The sequence below is a fragment of the Myotis lucifugus genome, unplaced genomic scaffold (genome assembly GCF_000147115.1).
Source record: "Myotis lucifugus unplaced genomic scaffold, Myoluc2.0 scaffold_184, whole genome shotgun sequence".
Lineage (NCBI taxonomy): Eukaryota > Metazoa > Chordata > Mammalia > Chiroptera > Vespertilionidae > Myotis > Myotis lucifugus.
The window spans coordinates 1,945,159-1,970,569 of NW_005871232.1; the positions used below are offsets into that span (position 1 = coordinate 1,945,159).

Sequence of the window (25,411 nt, forward strand, 5' to 3'; positions counted from 1 at the left end):
AAGTGAATTATTCACCTGACCAGAATAGAAACTCTTGACAAAATTTTCAAATAAAAATGGCAGAAGAAAAAATAAACTAATTCCATTTTATTGCTCCAGCAAAGCACATCTTGCTTAGAGCAAGTCATATAACTGGCTTCCTTTGTCCACCATTTTCCACCTCTTGCTATCATCACTTTCTACACAACTGTACTTTCAACACAGTTTAGGCCTCCAGCATTATCACTGACACTGTAGTATTTATCATATTAAATCTGAAATCCTCATTCAAGGTTGTCTAACAGGGAGCCACGCTTTCTATTCCTATTCTATTCTCTGTCTCTGCATTTCTTGCCCAGCTCATTTCCTTCTGCTGTGCTTCAATTCCAGCTATTTCCTAATGCCTGTAATACTTCCCTCAGTTTTAATGTCAATCTAAACTCTATGCTTTCCCCAGTGTTCAATACAGAGCTGGACGTCCTTCATGAAACTGACAATCCCCCAAAACTTTTTCTTAGCATTTATAATTTATATATACGACCTCCCACTTAATCATATACAGCTTTACTACATAGTATTAAATCAGAGTGCATAGAAAATTAGTAAAGATTAAAAAGATTTCAGTAGTCAGTATGAATTAATACTGAGACCAAAACAAAACAAAAACAAAAAAACAACACAATATTTAAATGTAGAAAAGGAGAACTGGTGAAATTTTTTAAGAGAAGCAATGTGAAAAACATTATATAAGATTACTAAACTGAATGTTCTCTTTTTTCCCTTATTATTTCTCTAATATTTTATGCCTTTCTTTTGGCTCTTATACTGATATCTGTACTATAGGAAAAGCATGAGTTTTTCTTCCTTTTTCCTTCTCTTCTATGAATCTGTTGAGCTCCTAGGTTATATCAATCACCTCTGATAGCTTAGTGCCTTGCATCCAGCAGTCTTTAAAATTGTACTGAGATGACAAAAGGATCAAAGAGGCCCCTTAGAAGCCTTTATCATGCTCTATTAATAAAACTGTGGTCTCTGATAAAATTGCCCTGCTCTAAGAATACAGAAAATATTTGATGAAGGTGATCATACCTATCTGACAAAGATAAACAACATCAGGAAATTAATTTCCTAGGTATAAATTAATTTAGGGATAAAAATTGTTTTAAATTACATAAATATTTTAAGTTTAAGCAAAACTTAAAGCTAAAAACTAAAACCACTAATGAATTGCAAAATACCTCTGATATTAGAATTATTAAAAGAAATAATGTGGTGGTATCTTATATAGAAACTACAAAACTGCATTATAAATACTCAAATCTAAATCCAGATTTTCTCTAATACTGCACACACTTTGACTCAACCCTATTCAGTCAATATACTCTAGCCCGTCATCATGTCTTATCACTTTTTCTTTTCTTCTTTATTGTCCCTGTCACCATTTCTATCAATATCTAGTCTTCCTTAAGATATGAAGAAATTGGTCCGTGCTTCAACCTCAGTAAACTGATGAACCCCACTGCCATTCTGATGCTGGATGTGACAGGACAGGTTTTCTAGCCATCTAATCAAAACTTAAGCTGCAATTGGTAATTGCAGCACAGAATTTTTCCTTCATAAATACAATTTGGTTTCAAAGACATTAAAACATTGCTCTTGGCTTCTTTAGACCAGTGCACTAAACAACTGAGCTAATTAATCAATATGGATGTTTCAGAAATATATATATATATTCCTGCATAAATTTTAAGTGCAATAAATTTCTTTCTAGATATTTTTAAAATATATTTTTATTGCGTTCAGAGAGGAAGGGAGAGGGGAGAGAGAGAGAAACATCAATAATGAGAATCATTGATCAACTACCTCCTGCACACCCCCTACTTGGGTTAGAGCCACAACCCAGGCATGTGCCCTGACCGGGAATGTAAATGTGACCTCATGGTTCATAGGTCTGACACTCAACCACTGGGCAACACGGGCCGATTTTTATATAAACTTCTACATATGTTAAGAAAAGTGTTCCAGTACATGGAAGAATGAGAATTTGGAGCACTTACTGCAGGTTCCGCCACTGAACATTGGAATAGTTTCAAACATCATCTTGTGAAACAACAGTGCCACTGGTCTATAATCCAGATGATTCTTTAACAGGTAGCTATAATAATACACATAGCGCCTCTGACTGGGAATAGTTACTCCCTGGTGGACAGAAAAAGAGAAAAGCCAAATTCAAAAGAAATGTTCCATTATAATCATTTCACTTAAATTATTGTGGTAACTGGGTTGTACCCATTGAAGAACAATTTACATTAGAAATTTGACCTTAAATGATTAATATTTAAGTGCAGCTCATTAACAAAGTAAATCAGAGCAACATCATCTGCCATTGAAATTTACATTTGTCTGATATATTTTTAATAAACTATTTTTTAACCTTAGTTGTTTTATGTAAATCTTTGTATATGATTAATCTCTTTTAAAAGAGACTTTAAAGTATAGGTTATACACATATTTCAAACCTAGACTACTACCAAACCAGAATACTACCTAGAGACCACAACCCAAAATATATAATGTTTTGTTCATATTCTATGCATCAATATTCTCAGATCATCTTCTCTAGTATGAATTCACAATCTAGATTTCTCAGTTAAAAACGTAATTTTCTACTTCAGTAAACTTTTCACTGGCACTTCTAAATTCAGAAATAATGTAGATTATTTTAATATATAATGTTTGCTTGTAGCTTGGAAAACTACATTTCAGAATGATCACAAGATTGTTACAGGAAAGTAATTCACCAAAGGAAGAAATGTGGCTCTTAGGAATGGCTATTATTACAATGACAACATATAACAGCAGTCATTGTATATTAAACGACATGTCAAACATTTTACATATATCCCTAACACTACTACAACTCTACCAAAAAGATCCTATCACCTCTTATTTTAAGGATAAACAGTCTGAGCATAAAATAGTTATTTTGCTCAAAACCTGCATCTGAATCTAAATGTGAATCTGATTCTAAAATATTTTTTTAATCCTCATCTGAGGATAGGTTTGTTGATGAGAGAGAGAGAGATATCCATTGGTTGTCTCCGGGGCTGATTCTAAAACTTTTTATTCCCTCATCTGGGTTTTACTAATAGCATATCTACTAACTATGTGATTAAAAACAATAATAAGACCTCTTTGAGCTCTTATTTTTTCTATTCATAAAGCATCTCCAAAGTTCAGCGTATTATAGTGCTTTAATTCTAAAGAATAATGTATTAAACAGTGGTGCGTGAATCACAGAATCCTTGAGACTAATATGAAGCAGACCACTGCCATTTTTCTCTCCACACAGCATCCTTTCTCCTTTGGGAAGCTATCATTCTCCCTGTGGTTTGGGGGTGTGGAAGGTGGGCTCTATTCTTCAGCTTCAGATATATGTCCCAAGCCTCTGGCCAGAGTGTTTAGTTAAGGAATGGGTACATGCCCTAATCCAGTTAAGCTAGAACTTAATCTAGGAATTTAAGCTCAAATTGTAGATCTCTTCCCACAGCAGTTGCTAAAGCAGGCAGAATGTAAAGCTAGAGCTACTGGGACTCATAACTTGCCATTATATTACAGAGAGCCTGCCTGAAAATAAAGTATATATATATACAGTCCAGAGAAAGGAAAGAGCTGAGAGAGATTCCTGACATCTGTTAAGCATCTAGATCCAGGCCAGAGCATTTTTAGCGTTATATAGCCAATGAGCAAGTCTCCTTTTACGTTATTTTGAGTTTATTTGAAATTAAAAGAGTGCTAAGACATTATAATACAAATGCTTCCCCTCCCCTTTTTCAGTTTCTATTTCTACTTCTTTGGGGATCAAAATAATAAAAGAAAAATAATTCAGACAAGAGAACATAGTACAGTAGAAAGAATACTGGATTTGAGTTTAGAAGTATGGTTTTGAGATATACAGCGATATTAAATGACCCAGGGCAGATTGATATTTGCAGATCTGTTTTATCATTTATATTAGAATGGGACCGAATTAAATATCAAGGTCCTTCAAGGTATAAAAATCTTATAATTTTATTAATATATAAATTGGATAACAAGGCTTACATACTGTGTATTAGAACAGTTTAGTCCAGGAGAATTAATATGTTAGAAAAAATAAAAATGTTATATTAAGAGGTTTTTTTTAATGTTTTCTTAATTTTTTAAATTATTGATTTGAGAGAGAGATATAATTGGTTGATTCTTGTATGTGTCCTAACAGGGGATTGAACTGGCAACCTTGGTGTATCAGGATGATGCTCTAACCAACTGGGCTACTAGGCCAGGACAGAAGAGTTTTTTAAAAGCTGAAAAAGAGGATAATTATAGCTTATTTTGTTTTAAATAAAGAGAAAATGATAAAATTTCATTTGGTTACTATCTGGGGAAATTTAGTATATAGACTAGAAAAAAATAACCTGATTATGACAGGGCATAAAAATTCATTCCTCGGAAAAATGAGAAAATTCCATCTTCTTGGGTCACTTAGAATAAAGTTAGTATTAATTATTCTAAAAGATTTAAGTCTTCATTAAAGGTAAAGCTTATAAGCTCACTTACAGAGATCATAACATATAGGAACTGTCTCTCTAATTATTGCTTTGGAAAAAGAAAAACTAAAGTTCAAATATTTTTTTCCTGAAAGTTTAATCAAAGAAAATAAATGTTAATGCATTCTTTACCTGCTACCAACTGAAAGAAAGCAAGCAAGGGAAAAAGAGGGGACTAGCAGAGATTCTGGGTGAGTTTGCCATATAATAAAAGTTTGCCTCTTTAAATTCAGAACATTTGAAAATCTTTTCTAAATGCGTACTTACCAGTACTTATAGGATGTTTTAACTCTTTACTCATCGCTTACAATAAATATTGTGAGTTACTGATTACAATTCTGAAACATAAGTGCAAACACACATATTGTGAGGCACAGGACTAAATGGAAAACCATCCTAGGAGTTGCCCTATGGAGGTGTAACGCAGTTGCCTTCTTATAAATTATTGAATGAAAGATAGTCTTCCTTTCCTCAAGAAGTTATCTCACTCTCAGAAAATATTTTTCTTTATAGGAGTTATGAGTTGTACTTTGACTTCTACCAAACATTCAGAACCTGAAAGTATTATTTGGACATTACTAACACAATGGCACATTTTATGGTAACCTGGCGCCCACCACTCTGGCACCTAATTTGCATTAAGTCAGCTGAGGAAATGTCAAGACTCTGCACCAGATTATTTTGGGGAGAGTCTCTGCACAGTCTATAAATTCTTCACCAAAATATGACATCTGGCTCCTCTTTCTTGGAAACGGGGAGGTAGGGGGAAAGAGAAAAGAGAGGGAAGGAGAAGAGAAGGTAGAGAAGGAGGAGAGGAAGAAGGAGGAGAATGAGAAGCAGCGTTCTGTTCCTATATAAATGTCACCAGAACACAATTTTATTCAGCCTTCTAATGTTTCTCTATAATTAAAATTAAGGATATAAGCAAAACAACTTTAAAGTCAGTTCTAATAAAATTAATCAAACACAACTAAAAATTGGTAAAATGTATGTATCTCCTATAACAGTGGTTCACAATTATAAAAATGCAAACCTACAGACTCAACCTAAAAGGAAATATTGGCAAGAGAATATATCCAACAGTAGATGTTTTGCGAATAAAAGTACCTTTGATAATCAATTATATTCATTATAACATACTTCTCTGGAAAAATTCCATAGTTGTATAACAACAGCTCAAGCTCAGCTAAGTTCTCTTATGATGAAGTTACAGTCTTTAAAATTTAAAAATATATTATGTCAGCCCTGACCAGGTAGCTCAGTTGATTAGAACATCGTCCTGATACACCAAGGTTGCGGGTTTGATTCCCAGTCAAGGCACATACAAGAATCAACCAATGCCCTAACCGGTTTGGCTCAGTGGATAGAGCATTGGCCTGCGGACTCAAGGGTCCCAGGTTCGATTCCGGTCAAGGGCATGTACCTTGGTTGCAGGCACATACCCAGTAGGGAGTGTGCAGGAGGCAGCTGATCAATGTTTCTCTCTCATTGATGTTTCTAACTCTCTAACCCTCTCCCTTCCTCTCTGTAAAATATCAATAAAATCTATTAAAAAAAAAAAGAATCAACCAATGAATGCATTTAAATAAGTGGAACGATAAAAATTGATGCCCCCTCTCTCCACTCACTTCCTTTCTCTCCCTCATCAATAAAAAAGTTTTTTTAAAAAATATATATTATTTCATTAGTACATACTCCAACTATTAGGTAAACATGTAATATATTTGAACGTTTTTAACTTCTTAAATCAAGGGTCATTAAATGCCCTAGCATCTGTAAAGAAGGGTATAAACTGAGGAACCTTTCAAGATAGGCCAATTTTATCAGCACTACATGACCTTTAAGAAGAGTTTGACCCTGTACAGAGATTAATGAACAGCCTCAAAATTCTTTTGCAATTTCAGGATTTGTGAACTTAACAGTATAGAAGGAAGATCAACAGTGTGCCAAGGAACTAAAATTTCACTCTGCTGTCATTAACTGCATAATCTTAATCAAAGCATTTCATCTTTCTGAGCCTCAGTTTTAACATCTATACAATAAGAAACATTCCTGCAAAAAAAAAAAAAATCCTATGACTTTTATCCGCTGTATTTAGCTTTCTAATGCTGCTTCAACCTAAAATGCAAATGAGAACATTTAGTAAGATAAGCTTTGTCAACAGCAACTACTCATAAATTCCTCTTTTCCTTTTAAAATATACACGGGGTAAAGGGGTAAATATACACATTAGGATACTCCTTTAGAGCCTGTGAATAATTCATCCCCCAATATGGTCCAGGTATATTAATCAATCATGAACTAAGCACAGATCTGAATTATTTCATTCCAAGACGCTAAAAGTCAATTCTGGCCTAAATTACTCAACTCTGAATCTTAATATCATGTGACAGTTAAACATAATGTTACTGCATACATCCTTAACAGTATGCACAAACTCCATTTTTTAAACCCAATACCTTTTACTTGGGAGAAAATCCAATCCATAAGAGGATGAAGAATATGCTGTGCCTAGAACAGTTCTGCCAATGATGTGGGTGCTATTACACTCAACACGACAAACTTTACTATTACATGACAAACTTTACATTTTCTTTTCATAAATATTTCTCTGCTATATTTTCACTGTGGCCCCTATTTAATAACAATGTCCCATGGGGCTTGTCATTTCAGCAAATTTCTCCTCACTTCTACGGAGAAACAGAATTGACAATATAAATTAAAGTATGCCCTCGCTTTTTTATTATGGAGACGTCTCTTGGATCTAACTTAGAGAAAATAAAGTATAATAAAGCTGAAGAATACTTGGGTTTTACTTTTAACTCTGAACATGATGAGATGTAATATCCTAAGTGCTTCTTCTATGGCTAGTTCTCACTGTCAGAAGCATTCAGTCAACTATCCTGCACAAGCACCTGCATCAGAAAGGGAGCATATGTGTGTGAGTGTTTAGGGGTTGGGGTGGAGATGTAAGAGGGAGGAAGGAGTGGAAAATGATTGAACATGTGAGAGCACAGTTGAGTTAGAAAAGGCTAAACCAGTGGTCGGCAAACTGCGGCTCTCGAGCCACATGCGGCTCTTTGGCCCCTTGAATGTGGCTCTTCCACAAAATACCACGTGCGGGCGCGCACGTACAGTGCAATTGAAACTTCGTGGCCCATGCACAGAAGTCAGTATTTTGTGGAAGAGCCACACTCAAGGGGCCAAAGAGCCGCATATGGCTCGCGAGCCGCAGTTTGCCGACCACTGGGCTAAACCATTACAAAATTTTTATTTGAGCCCAACTTAAAATTCTTGACTAAAGCATGTTACCAGGCTGTTGGCTGTAATGCCAAACAAGCAAAAAAGTCACACAGTTGAATGTGGTGAAGGCAAATACCTCAGAAATGATCAAACGTATTTGTAGAAAGACTGTTGTAGTATCTCTATCAAACAATTTTTATTCATTTAAAACAAATAAATTTTCTATTTCCTAAAACTATGAAGCAAGCCATGAAAGGCTTAGAAATACCACTTTCCTTCAGCATATGACTTCTCAGCTTAGCCAGCTACTAATTTTCATCAAATACATCCATGGTGACATAATCAAAGAAAAAACTCTATTTTAGAGTTCTTTTTGGAAACTTCAAGGGATATCAACATTTTCAGAATGGTGAAGTCTCTTTGGGGGAAAAAAAAAAACTAAAGACACTCTCCTGAAGAAATCTCAGTATTCTGTAGAGACAGATAGTATACCTTAATACCTGGCAAAACATCTGGTTTTGCTGCTTTGGTTAAAAGACAGGAGTTGTGCATGTCACTGTGACTCTACTTTGTTCATCAGCATACACTGAGGTGCAAGACTCTACCATCAATCCTGAGAGAAATCTTATCTATTGCTGTGAAAGTATTCGACTGCCTCATGGGTGCCAAGCCTTAAATCATAGCCTATGCAAGAGGATTCGTCATGAAAAATCTACTGTTGTGAAAACTGCCAAAGTTATAAAAGTCAAGACTTTCAATCAAGGGGTCCTTAAGAGGTTTTGTCAAGAATTAGAAGCAACTTCTTTGCTACACACAAGTTCAATGGCTTTCAGAAGACAAATCTATAGCCAGAATTTCGCTGCTATCAACTGAACTCATTTATAGTTTAACTCTTCATTTTTAAAACTAAAATGTGTAGTCATAATCCTTTCCTTCCCAACATAGCATTGGGCCAGGATCTTGCCGAAAATGATCTTATTAACTAGAAAGCAAAATCAATATGAATTTATCTGCAGAGTCTTAGAAAATTCTTATTTCTTGACACAACACTGTCAAAAGAATCTACAGATTCCATTTGTCCTTTCATTCTTTTTTAAGATAAGATTTTCAGCACTTGTTTTGACCGAAATAAGTAAGTCAAAACTGACTGGCTATCAAAGATGACACAAAGGTTGCCAAGTCAAAGAAAATGGAATACTTTCATGTGTTATTTAAAAGCTAAATAATAGCAGCCCTTTCATTAAAATTTACTATTGAGCAGAACAAATGCTTAATTTGGGTTAATTTGTAACACTTAGATTTAGTTATCATTCTCAAAAAGTAGTCACTGATTTTTTTTTTTTAATCCTCACCCGAGGATGTTTTTATTGATTTTAGAGAGGAAGGGAGAAAGAGAGAAACACTAATGTAATAAGAGGGAATCATCAATCAGTTGCCTCCGTTCACACCCCCACCAGGGATCCAGCCTGCAACCTTTCTGTATAGGGGACAATGCTCCAATCAACTGAGCCACCCAGCCAGGGCATAGTCACTGATTTTTGCATAAAAAAAAAAAAAAAAGGAGAAATAATTCTTAAGAAGATTTCTTTCACATTCTATGTTTAAAAAATAGTTTTCAGTGCAGTTAAAATCTGTTAAGAACAATTTTATGGCCCAGCTGGCGTGGCTCAGTAGTTGATCGTTGACCTATGAACCAGGAGGTCACAGTTTAATTCCTGGTCAAGGCACATGCCTGGGTTGCGGGCTTGATCCCCAGTGTGGGGCATGCAAGAGGCAGCCGATTAACAAACCTCTCGCATTACTGATTTTTCTATCTCTCGCTCCCTCTCCCTTTCTGAAATCAATAAAAATATATATATTTAAAAAAAAACACAATTTTATGTTCATGTATACTATGCACATTTTGAGAGAATATTTATAGTTTTCACCATATTTTTAAAAGGTGTATAACATGGTTTGAGAGTTTCTAGCTTAAATCTAGTGTTATGGTGCCACATTACACAGCTTCTCTATTTTCTTACTTAAATTCTTCTTACCTGATTTCTTTCCACTATCAAAATGGCTGCTGCTCATCAACCCTGTTTTAAATTTCTACCACTGCTCCTGCAACTGTTATTTTAATTTTATCCACTTCTATATGGTTTTCTTCCAATTCAATCTCTTTTCCTGTGCTGCCCTGCATTTACTCACGTCAGTGAAAAACAATTTACCTTCTATGATTTTAATCAGCAGAAGCAAAATTTCCCTACATGATGAAAGGATGAAACAAAGTAAACATCTTGGGTCCTCCGCTCTGGAATTCATTCCAGTGCTATTAACCCAGGGTATACACCATATCTATAATAATAAAAGTATAATATGCTAATTAGACCAGACGTCCTTCCAGACAACCTTCCGGATGAAGCGAGGCTGTGAGGGAAGCCCGGGTCCTGGGTGCCTGCCAGCGGCCAGAGGGAAGCCCAGGCCCTGGAGGGAAGCCGGTGCGGAGAGCCGGAGAAAGGAGGGCCTACTCTTGCACAAATTTCGTGTATTGGGCCTCTAGTACAGAAATGTAAGTCAATCTATCATAACCAACAGTCACCAAAATCATGCACTAATATAATTTTTAAACTACAACCAATAAACAGTACTTTGGCATCATTAGATATAATTCAAAAAAGTCACAGACATATACAACAAGAAAAAGGAAGGGGCAAAGGGATCAGGAATCAATGTAACTATGCAGTTGAAAATAACGAATATGATCACTTGTGTCTGTTTTGAAGTTGAATTAAAAAGAGAATCTCTCTGGCTTAAAAATTATTATAACTACAATAAATTTTTCACATTAAGTTTTATCTCCCTCAATAGAGGCTCTTTAAAATGAGTTTTCCCATCTATCTTGGAATGGTTTTGGTTTTCCCTTTTTGGAGACAGAGGAATGTACAAAATTTCTTTGCAAGAAACATTTTGCCATATTTACTGTACAAATAAATAAATCTCTTGAAAAATCACTGTAAAAGTTCTCCCAAGAGTTCACTTTTGCTTTCAAATTTACCACACAAATAAAATTTGTCACTGATTTTCAAGTCTTTTGTCTTCTGAATAAAAGAACCTCTGACTAATCTTAACTACTTAAATTAACATCCATATCAAAAAAATAATCTTTATCTATTATAAAAGCAAAGATCATACTTTACTAGGTAATGGCATCCAAGTTATTATCTAAACACATTTTATTCTCAATCAACCTTCAGAAATATCAAGCTTACTTTTGATCAATGTGCAGCACTCTTAAATGCTCTGTAAGTATTTTGAGACTAACTATGCAATACAGTTCATAGATAAGATTTGCTAGCATGACATAAAAATACTAGCAAAAAAAATAAATCAGAACATTTCAATCAGTTATTTGCTCACATAAAAGTTAAGGTAGTAACTGATTTAAATGTTTAGGAGAAAGATATAAGGTTACCAGCTTTCTTTTTAAAAATTGGGTTTTCCAATAAATTCTTAGATCTAGGAAGAGGAAAGAAAAGCAAATATAACCTACCTTTTTGTCTCTGGTCCTTACTTCCCCATAGAAATCTAGGGCCTCTTGTGCCTTTAAAAATTTGCCCCGATGTAACAAATATGCACAAATCATTACACCAGTTCGTCCCTTTCCAGCTTTACAGTGAATTGCTGCAACATGATTGTCGTCTTCACTTAGCCATTGGTCAAGATCTTCACAAAAGGGTTTGATAAGTTCTAGTTGTGGTGGATTATGGTCTTCAAAAGGATACTGTGCAACTGTGGTTAAAAAGAACCCCCCAGAATAAGAGAAAAGTCTCTTCTGAATTGTTTATTAAAAGTAAGTTAATTTTAGAAATGCTACGTATAAGCTTTACCAATGTTTAAGAGAAAAACTTAACTTCAGAGAAAAATAATTTATTGCCTAATAACTTTCTAATTTTTTTAATAGAAATGGTCTCTCGTTAACTCTTAAACTTATCCATTGGACAGAGAGGCCAAGTATTATTTTCCCCACTTTATGAAGGAGGAAACTTTGCTATGAAGAGGTAGCACAGGTCACAACATATCAGAGGTGGAGGTGAACTCAAAATGAAATGTCACATAAATATCTTGTCAGCACTCCGAATTCATTTTCTAATAAAAGAAGTAATAATACTTGTGATAATGCATCACCACAAAACATATTCAAAAGAAAAATTAATAAATCAACAATAGAAAGGATTGCATAAAGGACTGCATTTTAAATTTCATGTAATAAAAATGCTAAATGTGTTATTTCTAGCAAATGTTACTGTTGTATACACTTGACTTTAAAGGCATTTATAAAAGAAACTGAAAAAACTACTTATAAAAAGTATGTAATTGTAGTAAAGTTTATCAAATGAAGTTTTAGGTCTTTTCACATGACTTATTAAGAACCCAAAACTTTTCTGTATCCTATAGTCAGAGCACAGTTTTTTTTAAACATTTGTCTACAAATAGGACTTTAAATATATCACAATTAAATTTTATCTTATTAGTCTCTGCTCAGCTCTACTCTATTAAGATCCTTCAATATTCTGACATCTAATGTACCTAATTATCCTGTGTCATCTAAATATGTAAAAAGTATGTCTTAGATCTTCAATCAAGTCATAATGTGGCACAGGATAAAAACCATTGAGTCCTTGGTTATGATAGGCGCTCTTCTGGTAGACTACAGCTCCCAATAACTATACCTACCTCTCCAGTTACAGTGTGTCATGAGGATAACTTTCACTTAGTCATCTACCTGACTACCATCATTCTATTTTCATTTCTCCAGTGGCACACAAAAACCTGTTAAACATCTATTTAAAGCTAGATAAACCTCGACTAAAACATGCTATGCCCAATAAGCAGTAGCTTAAATTTGCCAAAAAAAAAAAAAAAAAAAAGTAACATTCTTAGTGATTATACTCTCACCATTAGTGCCTCTGAATTCTCAAACTGTTTGAAAGTCCATTCTAGATTTTCAGGAGGCATCAATGGCAAATACATTAATTGGTAGCTCATGGCACTCACTTTTAACAGCATCTGCCAAATTTCTCAACTTTCCAGTTCTCTCATGCCTCAAGGGGTTCCACAAAAACAAATGGAAGTTTTTGTGGGCTCTGAGATAGAACTGACTATACCTGAAGAAAAACTCATTTAAAGCAGTTCCCTGTTCTCACCTTTCAAGTTCCCCTTACCCATATTTGTTATACCCTTTCCACCTTTTAAATCGTGCTCCTTAATAAAGTTAAATTGTTCTGTTTTCTCTGTATAATCTCTTACTACTACACCAAATACCTCCAAAAAGTATATATAAACCCCACCTTATTCTATTGTTAGTCTAAAAATTTCTCCTAATTCTTAGTCCCTTCTGCAATTTGGTTTTCCTAATATTTCTGGCAGGTTTATATGGCGCCTGTTTCCTAAAACACGACAGCCAAATTATATTTTTCAATTTTTTAATTTGACAAATATTTATCTCACTTAATAATTGAGATTATCATTATTGCTATGACAGTAAGAGTTAGTCTATTAGTTTTACGTTATTTAACATAATACAGTACATTTATACCTACCTCTGCAGTTAAATTTGGCGGTATCATAATGTCTTTCAGCACATCTAAAAGAGAAGTTTAAATTTGATATAAAGTTATCTTCTACAATTGAGAAAAAAATAGTAACAAACATTTTCTGAACTTTATAATGTACCAAGCATTATGTTAAGTGTTTTATATTAACTATTTCTTTTAAGCCTGTGAAGTAGATTCTGTTATTATCCCCATTTTACAATTAAGAAGACTGAGGCTTAAAATGTTAAGTATATGCAATTTGCTTACAAAACTTGTGATGTCTTCAAATTTTCTTTATGGAAATTTTGCGTGCTAAAGGAGTTTAATAACTGTTTTTAAGATCATCTTTACTTCACAGTTGAGCATACACAATTTCCTCAAACTATTATTTTAAAAGACATGTTAAAAATAGTAAAATTACAAGTGCAAAGGAAAAGTAAAGAATCAAATGATGCTAATCTACTCAGACACAATACTTATTAAACTTTTTTAAAAACCAGACCTTTCTCTCTTTAGATAAGCCAAAGGTCATCTTTTTCAATACCCTCTCAAGTTACAAATTTTAATTAAAGTCTCAGAGTAAAGAAATAGTAATAAGTAAAATCAATACAGAATAGTAAATGTTGAGTTAGCATTATCATTGGTCATGCTCAAACTTGTCTTTTGAATAGTAGTGACATGTTTGTTATCATGCACTGGCTTACTCATGATTAATAGGCCATGTTTATAAGCATCAATAGGCTCAGAAAGGGATACCATATATTAGTTTGTGGTCAGCAGCATCCTGGTAACGCCAATTACTAACCAAATTATATATTTTTTAATTTTTTTATTTTTTAAAGCAAATACAGATCCATAGACCCTTAATCCACAATTCCAAAATCTCCAAAGTCTGAAACGTCTACCATTTTTTTCTTAAATTTATGGCCAACTGGATTTATGATATTGTATGTAGTCCTTAATTAATACACTTACTGTAAAGAGTCAAATATTTCATTCTAGGTACTGTTCCAAACCCTACTGGGGGTGTTATAATAAAGTATATGCTTCCCTGTTACCTTTCTGAAAACTGAAAAATTCTGAATGCCAAAACACAACTGGCCCAAGAGTTTCAAACAAGGGATTGTGACCTACATTTTGCGTTTGGAAATCCTGAAAATATCTGTATAGTTTCTCTACTTTAAACAGATTTATAACCATTGAACTAATTATAAACAAACTACAATTCACTAGTTTCTGACTGGTCAGACCTGAAATAAATAAACTTTTATATTACTGCTCAAAACAAAGCTTTTCCGTTTTAGCTTATTATAATTTAGTAAATTGAGTTTTGCTAGAAAATTTATTCAGGAATGACATATGCACATATACTCATTCTTGCAAAATAATTTCATACACATATTAAAAGACATGAAAGGTAGAAAGAAGAGGACTGGCTATGAAAATAGTCACATTGCACACTTTCTTTGGTACAGGTTAAAGAAGCAACATGGTCAAAAGTGAAGAATCCATAATGAAATATTTCATAAGGAATCATGTAAACAAGATAGGGCTTAGGAGGTAAGGAGGGAGGTATAAGCTAGAAAACAATTCTAAGAAGCTGGCCTCATGATAGCACAACAAAAAATAAACATTTTAGGTTTCATACAGATTCAGTTCTCTACAATTCCCAAGCTTTCTCAGAAGCTCAAAATGTTTGCTTTGACCAATAGTGCTTATAAACTGATTCTCAAATATTACTGTTAAGAGGAAGAAATGGAGGGAAAGTGGAAACAATGAGCTACTAAATGTCTACTAGATGTACACACCTTACAAAGGAGTTTCCATGTTTTTTATTCATCCTCACAACCATATGATAATAGTTAATATAATCTCCATTTTATATATGAAAAAGCTAAGATTTAGAAGCACACTAAAAAAAAAAAAAAAAAAAAACTAAAAAAAAAAACTTGCCCCAAACCAAAATAATGGAAGAACCAGAACTCAAGCTATAATTACAAAAGTCAAACTTTTTCTCGTACTGCTCCATACTTTCATTTATAATAAAAATTGAAAATAGTTTTAAAAACAAAATTTAGTCAAAGCCTGTTTTCCTACAAGAGCAATATCTGGCACAAAACAGCCAACAAATAGTGATGATGAAAACATGAAAAGGCTATGAAAATCTCTACAGGCGTGGATAGGGAATGTGTGAGAATAAATACTGGGGCTGGTAGTGATGAAAGTGATCTGGGGAGTGGCTGGTAGAAGAAGAATAAAGATTTTCTTATTTAAAACCTTCTCTGATACTGCATATACACCCTCAAAAACACACACACAAAGTTTCTTGTAAATTTTTTGCAGTATGTTATGAAGTCTCTCAACAAACCAAAATTGAAGATACATAAAAATAAAGCAAATGGGATTTGACTAAGACAAGTGTTAGAATTAGTGATTTATACTTCTTTATAATTAAAACTCGACTTAAAAGATATTTTATCATCACCCTATATTGGCTTATATGAGACAAGAGAAATGAAGAGGCATTAAAAGGGATTTTTATGAAACAGCGAACAGAAAGTTAAGAAAGGGATAAGATTAACAGGAAAAGCTTCCTTTGAAGTAAGACTTGACATGGAATTAGCTAGGCATGTAGGTATCTTCTGTAGTCTCTTGAATGGAGTTATCCCCATCTTACAAAAGAAAACTTAATTGATAAAAATTAACCACAGCTAAATGTTTACCACAAAATAATGGAGAGGTGCTTTTTTTTTAACCACAAAATAATGGGAGTTGTTTGTCAAATAGAATATATAGTATCCAGTGAACATTTAAGTTCCTCAAAGGCAAGAACTATACTATGTCTTCATTCCCTATCTCCCCACTCCTCCCCTTATTCCCACCAGAATACAGATTATACAGAGGAACACTCAAAAATAAAATACACACACTTGCACAACTAATTTACTAAGTATCAGTATACCCGAATTTGGTAATGACTGATTAAATTTGTCCTTTCTTAAAGTAACTTACTGAATGCTTAATAGAGGTATGAACAGGTACAGTCTGTTTATACAATAAGAAATCTTAATATTGCCTGGCCGGCATGACTCAGTGGTTGAGTATCAACCTATGAACCAGGAGGTCATGGTTCGATACCCGGTCAAGGCTAATCCCCAGTGTGGGACGTGCAAGAGACAGTTAATCAATGACTCTCTCTCATCATTGATGTTTCTATTTTCTATCTCTCTCTCCCTCTCCCTTCCCCTCTGAAATCAATAAAAAAAATAAATACGTTTAAAAAATAAAAAGAACTCAATATTACATTGAGAACTCCTCTTCATCCATATATGTCAGAAAGTGCCATAAAAAGTTTAATATACTATTAAATTCAGGTACGTCTAGTACAAATATTTTAATATCTTTCAATTTATATATGTTTGTAATACTAATTCATATATATATCACATAATTAATATGCTTAAAATTAAGAAATAAAATAGAAACATCCACTGCTTGCCAGACTCACTTATCCTGAGCCAGAAATATAAACTGGGGTAGAAAGCAGGTGACAAAGACTGAAAAGTGACATCAGAAATCAAACATGCTACAACTGGGTAGCGCTACAAACTTCTGAAAGTAAGTAAAATTTGGGGAGGTTAAAAACAACAACAACACAAAAACGAACAAACAAAATAACCCAGAAAGGGAACATTGGCATAAACAGTGGATGGTCTGCTACCGTGTGTACCTGTGTGAACTTATTCAACTCACTAACTTCTCTAGGCCTCAGATTCCCCATCTGTAAAATGAGGTTGGACTGAATGATCTCTTGCAGATACTTTCTAGTTCTGAAAGTCTGATTCCATTAAATAGAGTGGAGAAAGGGAGTTAAAATATATGCACCAAAAGCTACTCTCAACTAGTAACAAGACAGTTCATTAACTTGGGAGTCCAACGTTCAATAATACAAAAACAAACAGGCAGTCAAGTTCCCAATGCCAACTTTAACCATAATAATGTTAAGTGAACCACAATACTGACAGTACAAGCCTAAGTCCTAAATTCTGGAAGCAGGAAACCACTGCATACACGAATGAAAAGAATTTCCTTTCCTATCTCTGAACATAATGTTAAACTCGAATAAAATTTTGAAAAAGGAAGAATTTATCTTTAGTATCTCTTTCTACCTTCCTTCAGGGACTCTAAATGCCCAATCCTGAGAGTCTTAGCCTGAAGTGACTCATTTAATGGATTCCAGCTTTTGACCACTTCTTGTCCTGTTTTTTTTCCTTTCTTTTTTTACTTAACTTCTAAATCCAGTTGTTAAAAAAGTACAAAGCTTTGTGGTTTTTTATTTCCTGCACAGAAACCCTCTGGCATCTGAAACAAGGACTATTGTAGGAAAAGTTAATCAGGAAAAGAGGATGATACATGTACAGATCATTTGTAAGCTAGGGCCCACCTAAATGTGTGTCTACAGCACCTTTTACTTTCTTCCATCTTGTCATCTACTTCTACCACAGCCTACACACACACACACACACACACACACACACACACACACACACACCCCATAATCTGACCATAATGAATTATATGCCATATTATGCCAACAAGTTTTTCACATGCCATTCTCTCTGCCTGCCATGCCATTTCCTCTCCTACTAGGCCTATAGGTCAACCTCTACTGATTCTTTTCATCCTAGCTCAAACATCCTTTTTTTGTGTGAAATCATCCCTTTGGAGTACAATTACTATTTCGTCTGTTCTCTACACAGTCTCTTCTATATAAGAGTTATCTCTTCTATAATACTTTACCTTGCACATTACACTACAATTTACATGAGAACTAGAACCACATCTTATTCACCTTGACCCACAACATATTTTATCATGTCGAACGTGTCAAGTACATGATAAATGCTTCTTTGTAAATCTGAAGAAATTAGTGAAAACTCACTAGGAGGAACAATATTGGTGTCTACTTCACTCTCAGGTCTTATCAGATCAGATCCTCAATTAAAGCTAAAAAAAGCAACATCTCACAAGCCAACAGACAGAGAATCTTTCATACTTGTTGGTAAAGATTTAAATGCTCATTGAAGGTAGACAAGAATCTTGTCCTTACATTTGATAAATAAATTCTATGAAACTGTAACAGTGAATTAGTATAAGTAAATTCAGATTTAAAATTTTCCTGTTGCATAATTTATATAGATCACATAGAAAAAATAAGAGCCAGGGAGAAAAATAACACATATTATATGCCATTGTTTAAAAAATAGAAAATAGTCATATTTTGGGGAAAGGAAAATAGTCTTCAAGGACAGAAATGGTTAAATATTTTCTTCCCATTTTTCTTTAGTTCCTTTTTTCCTTTTCACATCTCTAATCACAAAGTCAAAAGAAAAAAACAAAAGGTTAAAGATAAAGATAAGGTGAGCTAGGTATATCAAATGGGCAATCCTTACATTCCTCCCTCAAACAAAAAAATGACCCAATTCAACAATTTTAGGTAACTTATTTATGTTATATACAGTTAGAGATTACCCTAAAAGCTGTTTTAATCAACTGACTTAGAGATACAGAATAAACAAAATTATATTCACTGTGTAGCATACCTCCTTGGAAGATGTCATTAATGCTTTAACAGAAGCTCTACTGTGTTTTACACTTCAAGTTACTACATGGCTATGGGCTCAAAGATGGGCTAAATGCCAAGTCATTTAAAGCACATTAAGTAACATAAATCTGTGCCAACACTGTTTTACCTCATCACTACACTTTCTAAATGACCTAACAATGCTCTCTATCAGACTTCTTGAACTAAAGGTTTTAGGAATACATTCTGTTCAAATATACCTTTAACTCTACCTCATTCTAAGAAAATAACTTTCATTTAATATTTATTTTAGAAGTATTTGGAAGCATACAAAAAAGAAAATATACTTACAGATTGTATATCTTGTAATGGTTTTTATGCTTTGAATCCAAAAACCTTAAAACAAAACAAACAAACAAAAAGCCACCATTAACAAAAATGAGCTAACATTTGAAATTACATTAATATTATTGAGAAAAACCAAAAGACAGATTCTATTTTTCCTAACCTCAAATAGCATTTAGGAGAAATAAATAAACTCCAATAAATATTCCTTCCTTGGGTTAAAATCAGTAATCAAGTCATTCTTAAATAATTATTACATTACACAGATTTATACAATCTGAAGTAAAGCCATAGCTTTTCATAGGATGAATATTTTCATAATCAGCCTACCATATTAAGAGATAACTTTCTTAAAGGGCAGTATTAGCATTTAGCTAGTTAGTTAATTCATACAGATTTGCAAGAAGTAGTCACATGCAAGCAAGTAATCTTAAAAATAACCCTGAAAGCCATCATTTTTTCAAACTAAAAACTTTTGATATTTGAAAGATGTAAGTAGAAACTATTAACTCTGTAATAGTTTAAACTATTACAAAGTTTATTAAGAACTTTCACATATATATTCTCATTTGATGCTCACTCACAAACATCTGAGATAGAGCTTATCCATATTTTACAGAGGGAAGTAGGTATCAAAGAAATTACAGAACTTGACCAAAGTCATATATAGTTAATAAGTCAAAGAATCAAGACTAAAGACCTCTCCCTCAAAATAGTTAAGAAACTAACAACAGCAACAACTACAGGCAACACAAGAACTTATTATATGCCAGGAACTATGTTAATTAAGTACATTATGTATATGTATTTGTTTAATCCTATGAGGAATTAGAAAAGTATAAGTCTGGGGAAATATCAGGATAAATAGAATAAAAAGACAAATGGAAAACAGAAGGTATGATTTTAAAAGATTTAAAGTCCAGGAGGTTCAATATATGAATAGGAGTTCCAGAGAAAATAATAGAAAAGCACAGAAAATTCAAGAAAAATAGCCAAAACTGAAGGACACAAGTTTCCAAACTGAAGGACACAAAGACTATCCACAAAAATTATGAAAATAGACCCAAATAAAGGCATTCATATCATAGTGAAGTTCCTGAATATTGAAGAGATAAACATTAAGACTTTAGAAGCTACTTGAGAGGAAATAGATTTCATAAAAAGAATCTGGAATCATAATGACATCGCCCTTTTTAATGGCAACACTGGCAGCTAAAAAAAAATTGGGCAAAACTTTCTTACTCTGAGGGAAAATTATTCCATACCAAGAGAGACTATAAATCAAGTGTGAATATATAATAAAGGCATTTTTAAATAAGCAATGTCTCAAATAATTTTGCTTCCTGTATATTCTCTCTCAGGGAGTTACTAGAAAATGTGCTACACCAAAATAATGATGGTAAACCATGAAAGAAGATGACAAGTTCCAGGAACTGAAGAGTCAAACTCATGAGAAGGGAAAAGAATGATGGTGAAGGAACATCTCAAGCAGACAGCATTACATCAAGCCTAGAGAACAACTAATCCAGATTAGGGCAGACCAGAAGACTCCTAGAGAAAATAAATCGATGCAATATCAAATGTGCTGAAACATACTGAGAGATTTATATAGCTGGGGGCAAGTTTAGAATGAATTAAAGTTAAGAACATAGAAACTAAAGTTAAAAAGAAAGAGGGGGTGAAAGGGCGGAAAATGAGTTGTAACTCCAGGAAAAACAAAACATGCAAATGATAGCTTTGCTGGGTAATGTAGTGTAGGTCCTTGCTTTTCATCACTTTGAATATTTCATGCCAATCCCTTCTGATATGAAATGTTTCTGTTGAGAAGTCAGCCAGCAGTCTTATGGGAGCTTTCTTGTAGTTAATTGTCTCTCTTGCTGCTTTTAAGATTCTTTGTCTTTAACATTTGCCATTGGAATTATGATGTGTCTTTGGGGTTCATCTTGTTTGGGGCTCTCTGCACTTCCTGGACTTGTATGTCTATTTCCTTCACCAGGTTAGGAAAGTTTTACATTATTTCTTCAAAAAGGTTTTCAATTCCTTGCTCTCTTCCTTCTGGTTTCCCTATGATATGAATGTTGGTATATTTGATATTATCCCAGAGGCCCCTTGAACTATCCTCAATTTTTTTAAAATTCATTTTCATTATGCTGTTCTGATTGGGTGTTTTCTGCTACCTTGTCTTCTAAATTGCAAATTCAATCCTCTGCTTCATCTAATCTACTATTGATTCTCTTTAATGTATTCTTTATTCCAGTTACTGTATTCCTCATTTCTGACTGGCCCTTTATGTTTTCTATCTTCATTTTTATGTTTCCTATCTTTTTGTTAAGTTCTCATTGAGTTCATCTACTCTTACCCTAAGTTAATTGAGCATCCTTAAAACCAGTGTTTTGGCCCAGCCAGTCATAGCGGCATGGTTGAGCATCAACCCATGAACCAAGAGGTCCCTGATTCAATTCCAGGTCAGGGCACATGCCCAGTTGTGTGCTTGATCCCCAATAGTGGGTATGCAAGAGACAGCCAATCAATGTCTCTCTCTCATCAATGTTTCTATCTCTCTATCTCTCACCCTTCCTCTCTATATAAAAAAAATCAATAAAAGCATTTAAAAAACAACAACACTGTGTTCTGAACTCTCCATCTAATAGATTTCTTATCTCCATTTTGTTTAGTCCTTTTTCTGGAGTTTTGCTGTTCTTTCATTTGGGAAATGTTTGTCTCCTCATTTTGGCCGCCTCCCTGGGTTTGCTGCTATGTATTAGGTAGAGCTACTACATCTCCCAATCTTGATAGAGTTAGCCTGGGCACAAAATCTCCTTGGTCACCCGAGCTGAGTACTTACTTCAGGTGCATGTATCTCTTTGTGTGGATTGTGTGTCCTCCTGTTGTAGTTGAACCTTGCTTGCTGTTTGTACTTCAGTGGGAGGGATTGATTCTCAGGCTGACTGGCTGTGAGGAATGACCACGGTTATAGCAGAGGAGTTATTGTGAAGAGGCTAACCCCATGAAATAGGATTTGCTTTAGTGGGGCTCTAGTGCCTGCAGAGTCTGCCATCTGTATGTGAGATGGGTGTGTACTCTGGTGTGGTCTGAAGCTGGCCAATATGTGTGTTAGATCTGGGAACTCGTGGGAAAATGCCGCACACCCTTTCACTGTCTCTTTTACCCTCTTTATCTTCTACATTGTTGTACATTTTCAATTTGTAGTTTTGGACTTTTCTTTAAACTGAGGTAAAATTCACATACATTGAAATACACATATCTTAAGGGTACAATTCTATGAGTTTTGTTAACAACCACCCCAATCAAGATAAAGTACACTTCCCCCACCCCAGAAAAACTCCTTCATAACCATTTGTCCTCAAAACTACACCAAGCTCTCAGGTATCTACCAATATTCCCATAGATTAATCTGGCCTTGAATTTCATATACATGTAATCATATAATATGTATTCTTTTGTATCTGGCTTTTCACTTAATCTAATGTTTTTCATATTTTTCAATTTATTCCATATATCAATAATTCATTCTTTTTATTGCATTATTTCATTGAATGACTATAACACCATTTTGTTTATCCATTTTTCTCTGATGGATATTTAGGATGTTTACAGTCTGGAGTTACTATAAATACAGTACATAAACATTCTTCTGCAAGTCTTTTGGGGGACATATGCTTTCATTTCCTTTAATTAAATAATAGCTAGGAGTAGAACTGCTGGGTGATAAGAGTATAAAGGGTAGATATATGTTTAACCATATGAAAAACCACTGAATAGTTTTTCAAACCAATTGTACCATTTTACAATCCTACCAACATTTCAAAAGCATTCCAGTTGCTCCACTGTCACATCAACATTTGGTGCTAGTTTTTGTTTGTTTGTGTATGTGTTTTTTTAACCCTTCTAATGGGTATGATATAACTTGTTGGGGTTTTAGTTTTCATTTCTATTATGACTAATGATGTTAGGCTTATTTTCATTGGCTTATTAAACATTTGTAATAGCTTCTTTTGTGAAATGTCTATTCAAGTCAATGGCTCTTTTTCTTCAAATTAATAATGTCTTTTTATTACTGACTTATGGGAGTCTTTTATATATTCTGTGTACAAGTCCTTTGTTAGATATATGTATCATAAAAATTTGCTCCTGTCGACAATGTCTTTTCCTTTTCTTAATGTCTTAATAATCAACAATTTTAAATTTTGATGAAATCCAACATACTAAATTTTTCTTTTGTTTAGAATTTTGTATCCTCTCTGAGAAATCTTTCCCTACTCCTCAAATTCATAAAAATATCCTCTACATTTTCTTCAAAAAGCTTTATACTTTTAGTCTTTTCTCAGTATTTTAATGTGCTGAGGGTAATTGGAATGACCAAAACAAGCACAAATTACTTGAAGTGATTATAAAATTTAGAAAACAACTCATTGCTACTTGCCATATCTTTCTCCATGGGTTGCTTTTGAGAGAAAGTGAGTAAGCAACAAATGATCTGCAAAAAAACTTTCTCACAAAAAGAATACAATGTAAATGTGAGCAGAAAAAAAAGGTCTTTTGGAGGGTCAACAGTTCATTTTTAGTTCATTCTAAGTCTGGTAACTTAAAGTTTTTAATCTAATACATAAACCAACGCTACATTAATAGGGATATGCACATATCATTGCCCAGCTCCAGGGAACACTATCCACATTTGGCAGCCATGCATACATATTAAATTAGAGTCTAGAGGATAAGCTACATACTAAAGTGGTCATATTGGTTATCATTAGTTTTCAGAGACGGAGATGGAGGTTTTCACAAATTCACTTTCAACACTTCTACAATTGTGTTGTTAAAACATAAGCATATGCTACTTTCAAGAGAAAAAAATGTTCTGTCCTATTCTATTTTCCAAGAGTACAGAATTGATGAAGATTATATATATATATATATTTAAATTAGAAAAAATAAGAGACAGAGTTCTTCAGAACAGAGAACTGAGAGATTGACCTAAGCCATTATGCTCAATTAATATTTTGACAAAGGAGGCAAAAGCATACAACGGAGTCAAGACAGTCTCTTCAATAAATGGTGTTGGGAAAATTGGACAGATACATGCAAAAAAATGAAACTAGACCACCAACTTACACCATACACAAAAATAAACTCAAAATGGATAAAGGACTTAAATGTAAGATAGGAAACCATAAAAATCCTAGAAGAAGCCATAGGCAGCAAAATGATAGACATTTGTTGTAGCAATATCTTTATCGATACAGCTCCTAGGGCAATGGAAACTAAGGAGTAAATAAACAAATGGGACTACATCAAAATAAAAAGCTTCTGCAGAGTGAAAGAAACCATCAACAAAACAAGAAAGCCCACTGCATGGGAGAATATATTTGCCAATGTTATCTCCAATAAGGGTTTAATCTCCAAAATTTATAGAGAACTCATAAAACTTAACAAAAGGAAGATAAACAATCCAATCAAAAAATGGGCAAGCCCTAGCTGGTTTGGCTCAGTGGCTAGAGCATCGGCCTGTGGACTGAAAGGTCCCAGGTTCGATTCCGGTCAAGGGCACATGCCTGGGTTGCGGGCTCGATTCCCAGAGGGGGGCATGCAGGAGGCAGCAGATCAATGATTCTCTCTCATCATTGATGTTTCTATCTCTCTCCCCCTCTCCCTTCCTCTCTGACCCAGTAATCCCACTTCTAGGAATATATCCCAAGAAAACAGAAACACCAATCAGAAAGGATATATGCAGCCCTATGTTCACAGCAGCACAGTTTACGATAGCTAAGATTTGGAGACAGCCTAAGTGCCCATCAGCAGATGAGTAGATTAGAAAACTGTGGTACATCAAATATCACATGATCTCACTCATTTGTGGAATATAATGAGCAATATAAACTGATGAACAAAAATAGAACCAGAGTCATAGAAGCATCGAACAGACTGTCCAACCTATAAGAGAAGGCGGTGGGGTGAGGGGGGTAAGAGATCAACCAAAGGACTTGTATGCATGCATATGAGCATAACCAATGAACACAGATTGGGGGGGAGATGTGCTGGGAGGGGTGGTGGCCGAGGAGAGTTCAATGGGGGAA

The 25,411-nt window shown here is 34.2% G+C and overlaps 1 protein-coding gene across 3 annotated transcripts in view; it reads right to left on the minus strand.

Moving 5' to 3' along the window:
• Positions 1 to 25,411, minus strand: part of PTEN (phosphatase and tensin homolog) — an 83,087-nt gene that overhangs the window by 12,505 nt on the left and 45,171 nt on the right. For 2 of the 3 annotated variants that reach the window (XM_006096632.1, XM_023760479.1), the window contains exons 3-6: positions 19,323 to 19,367; positions 13,394 to 13,437; positions 11,344 to 11,582; positions 2,037 to 2,178 (exon numbers count right to left, since the gene is read on the minus strand). In XM_006096632.1, the coding sequence (XP_006096694.1) occupies positions 2,037 to 2,178; positions 11,344 to 11,582; positions 13,394 to 13,437; positions 19,323 to 19,367 (470 nt within the window). The remainder of the gene's footprint in view (positions 1 to 2,036; positions 2,179 to 11,343; positions 11,583 to 13,393; positions 13,438 to 19,322; positions 19,368 to 25,411) is intronic. The other variant, XM_006096633.3, reaches the window with a different exon arrangement.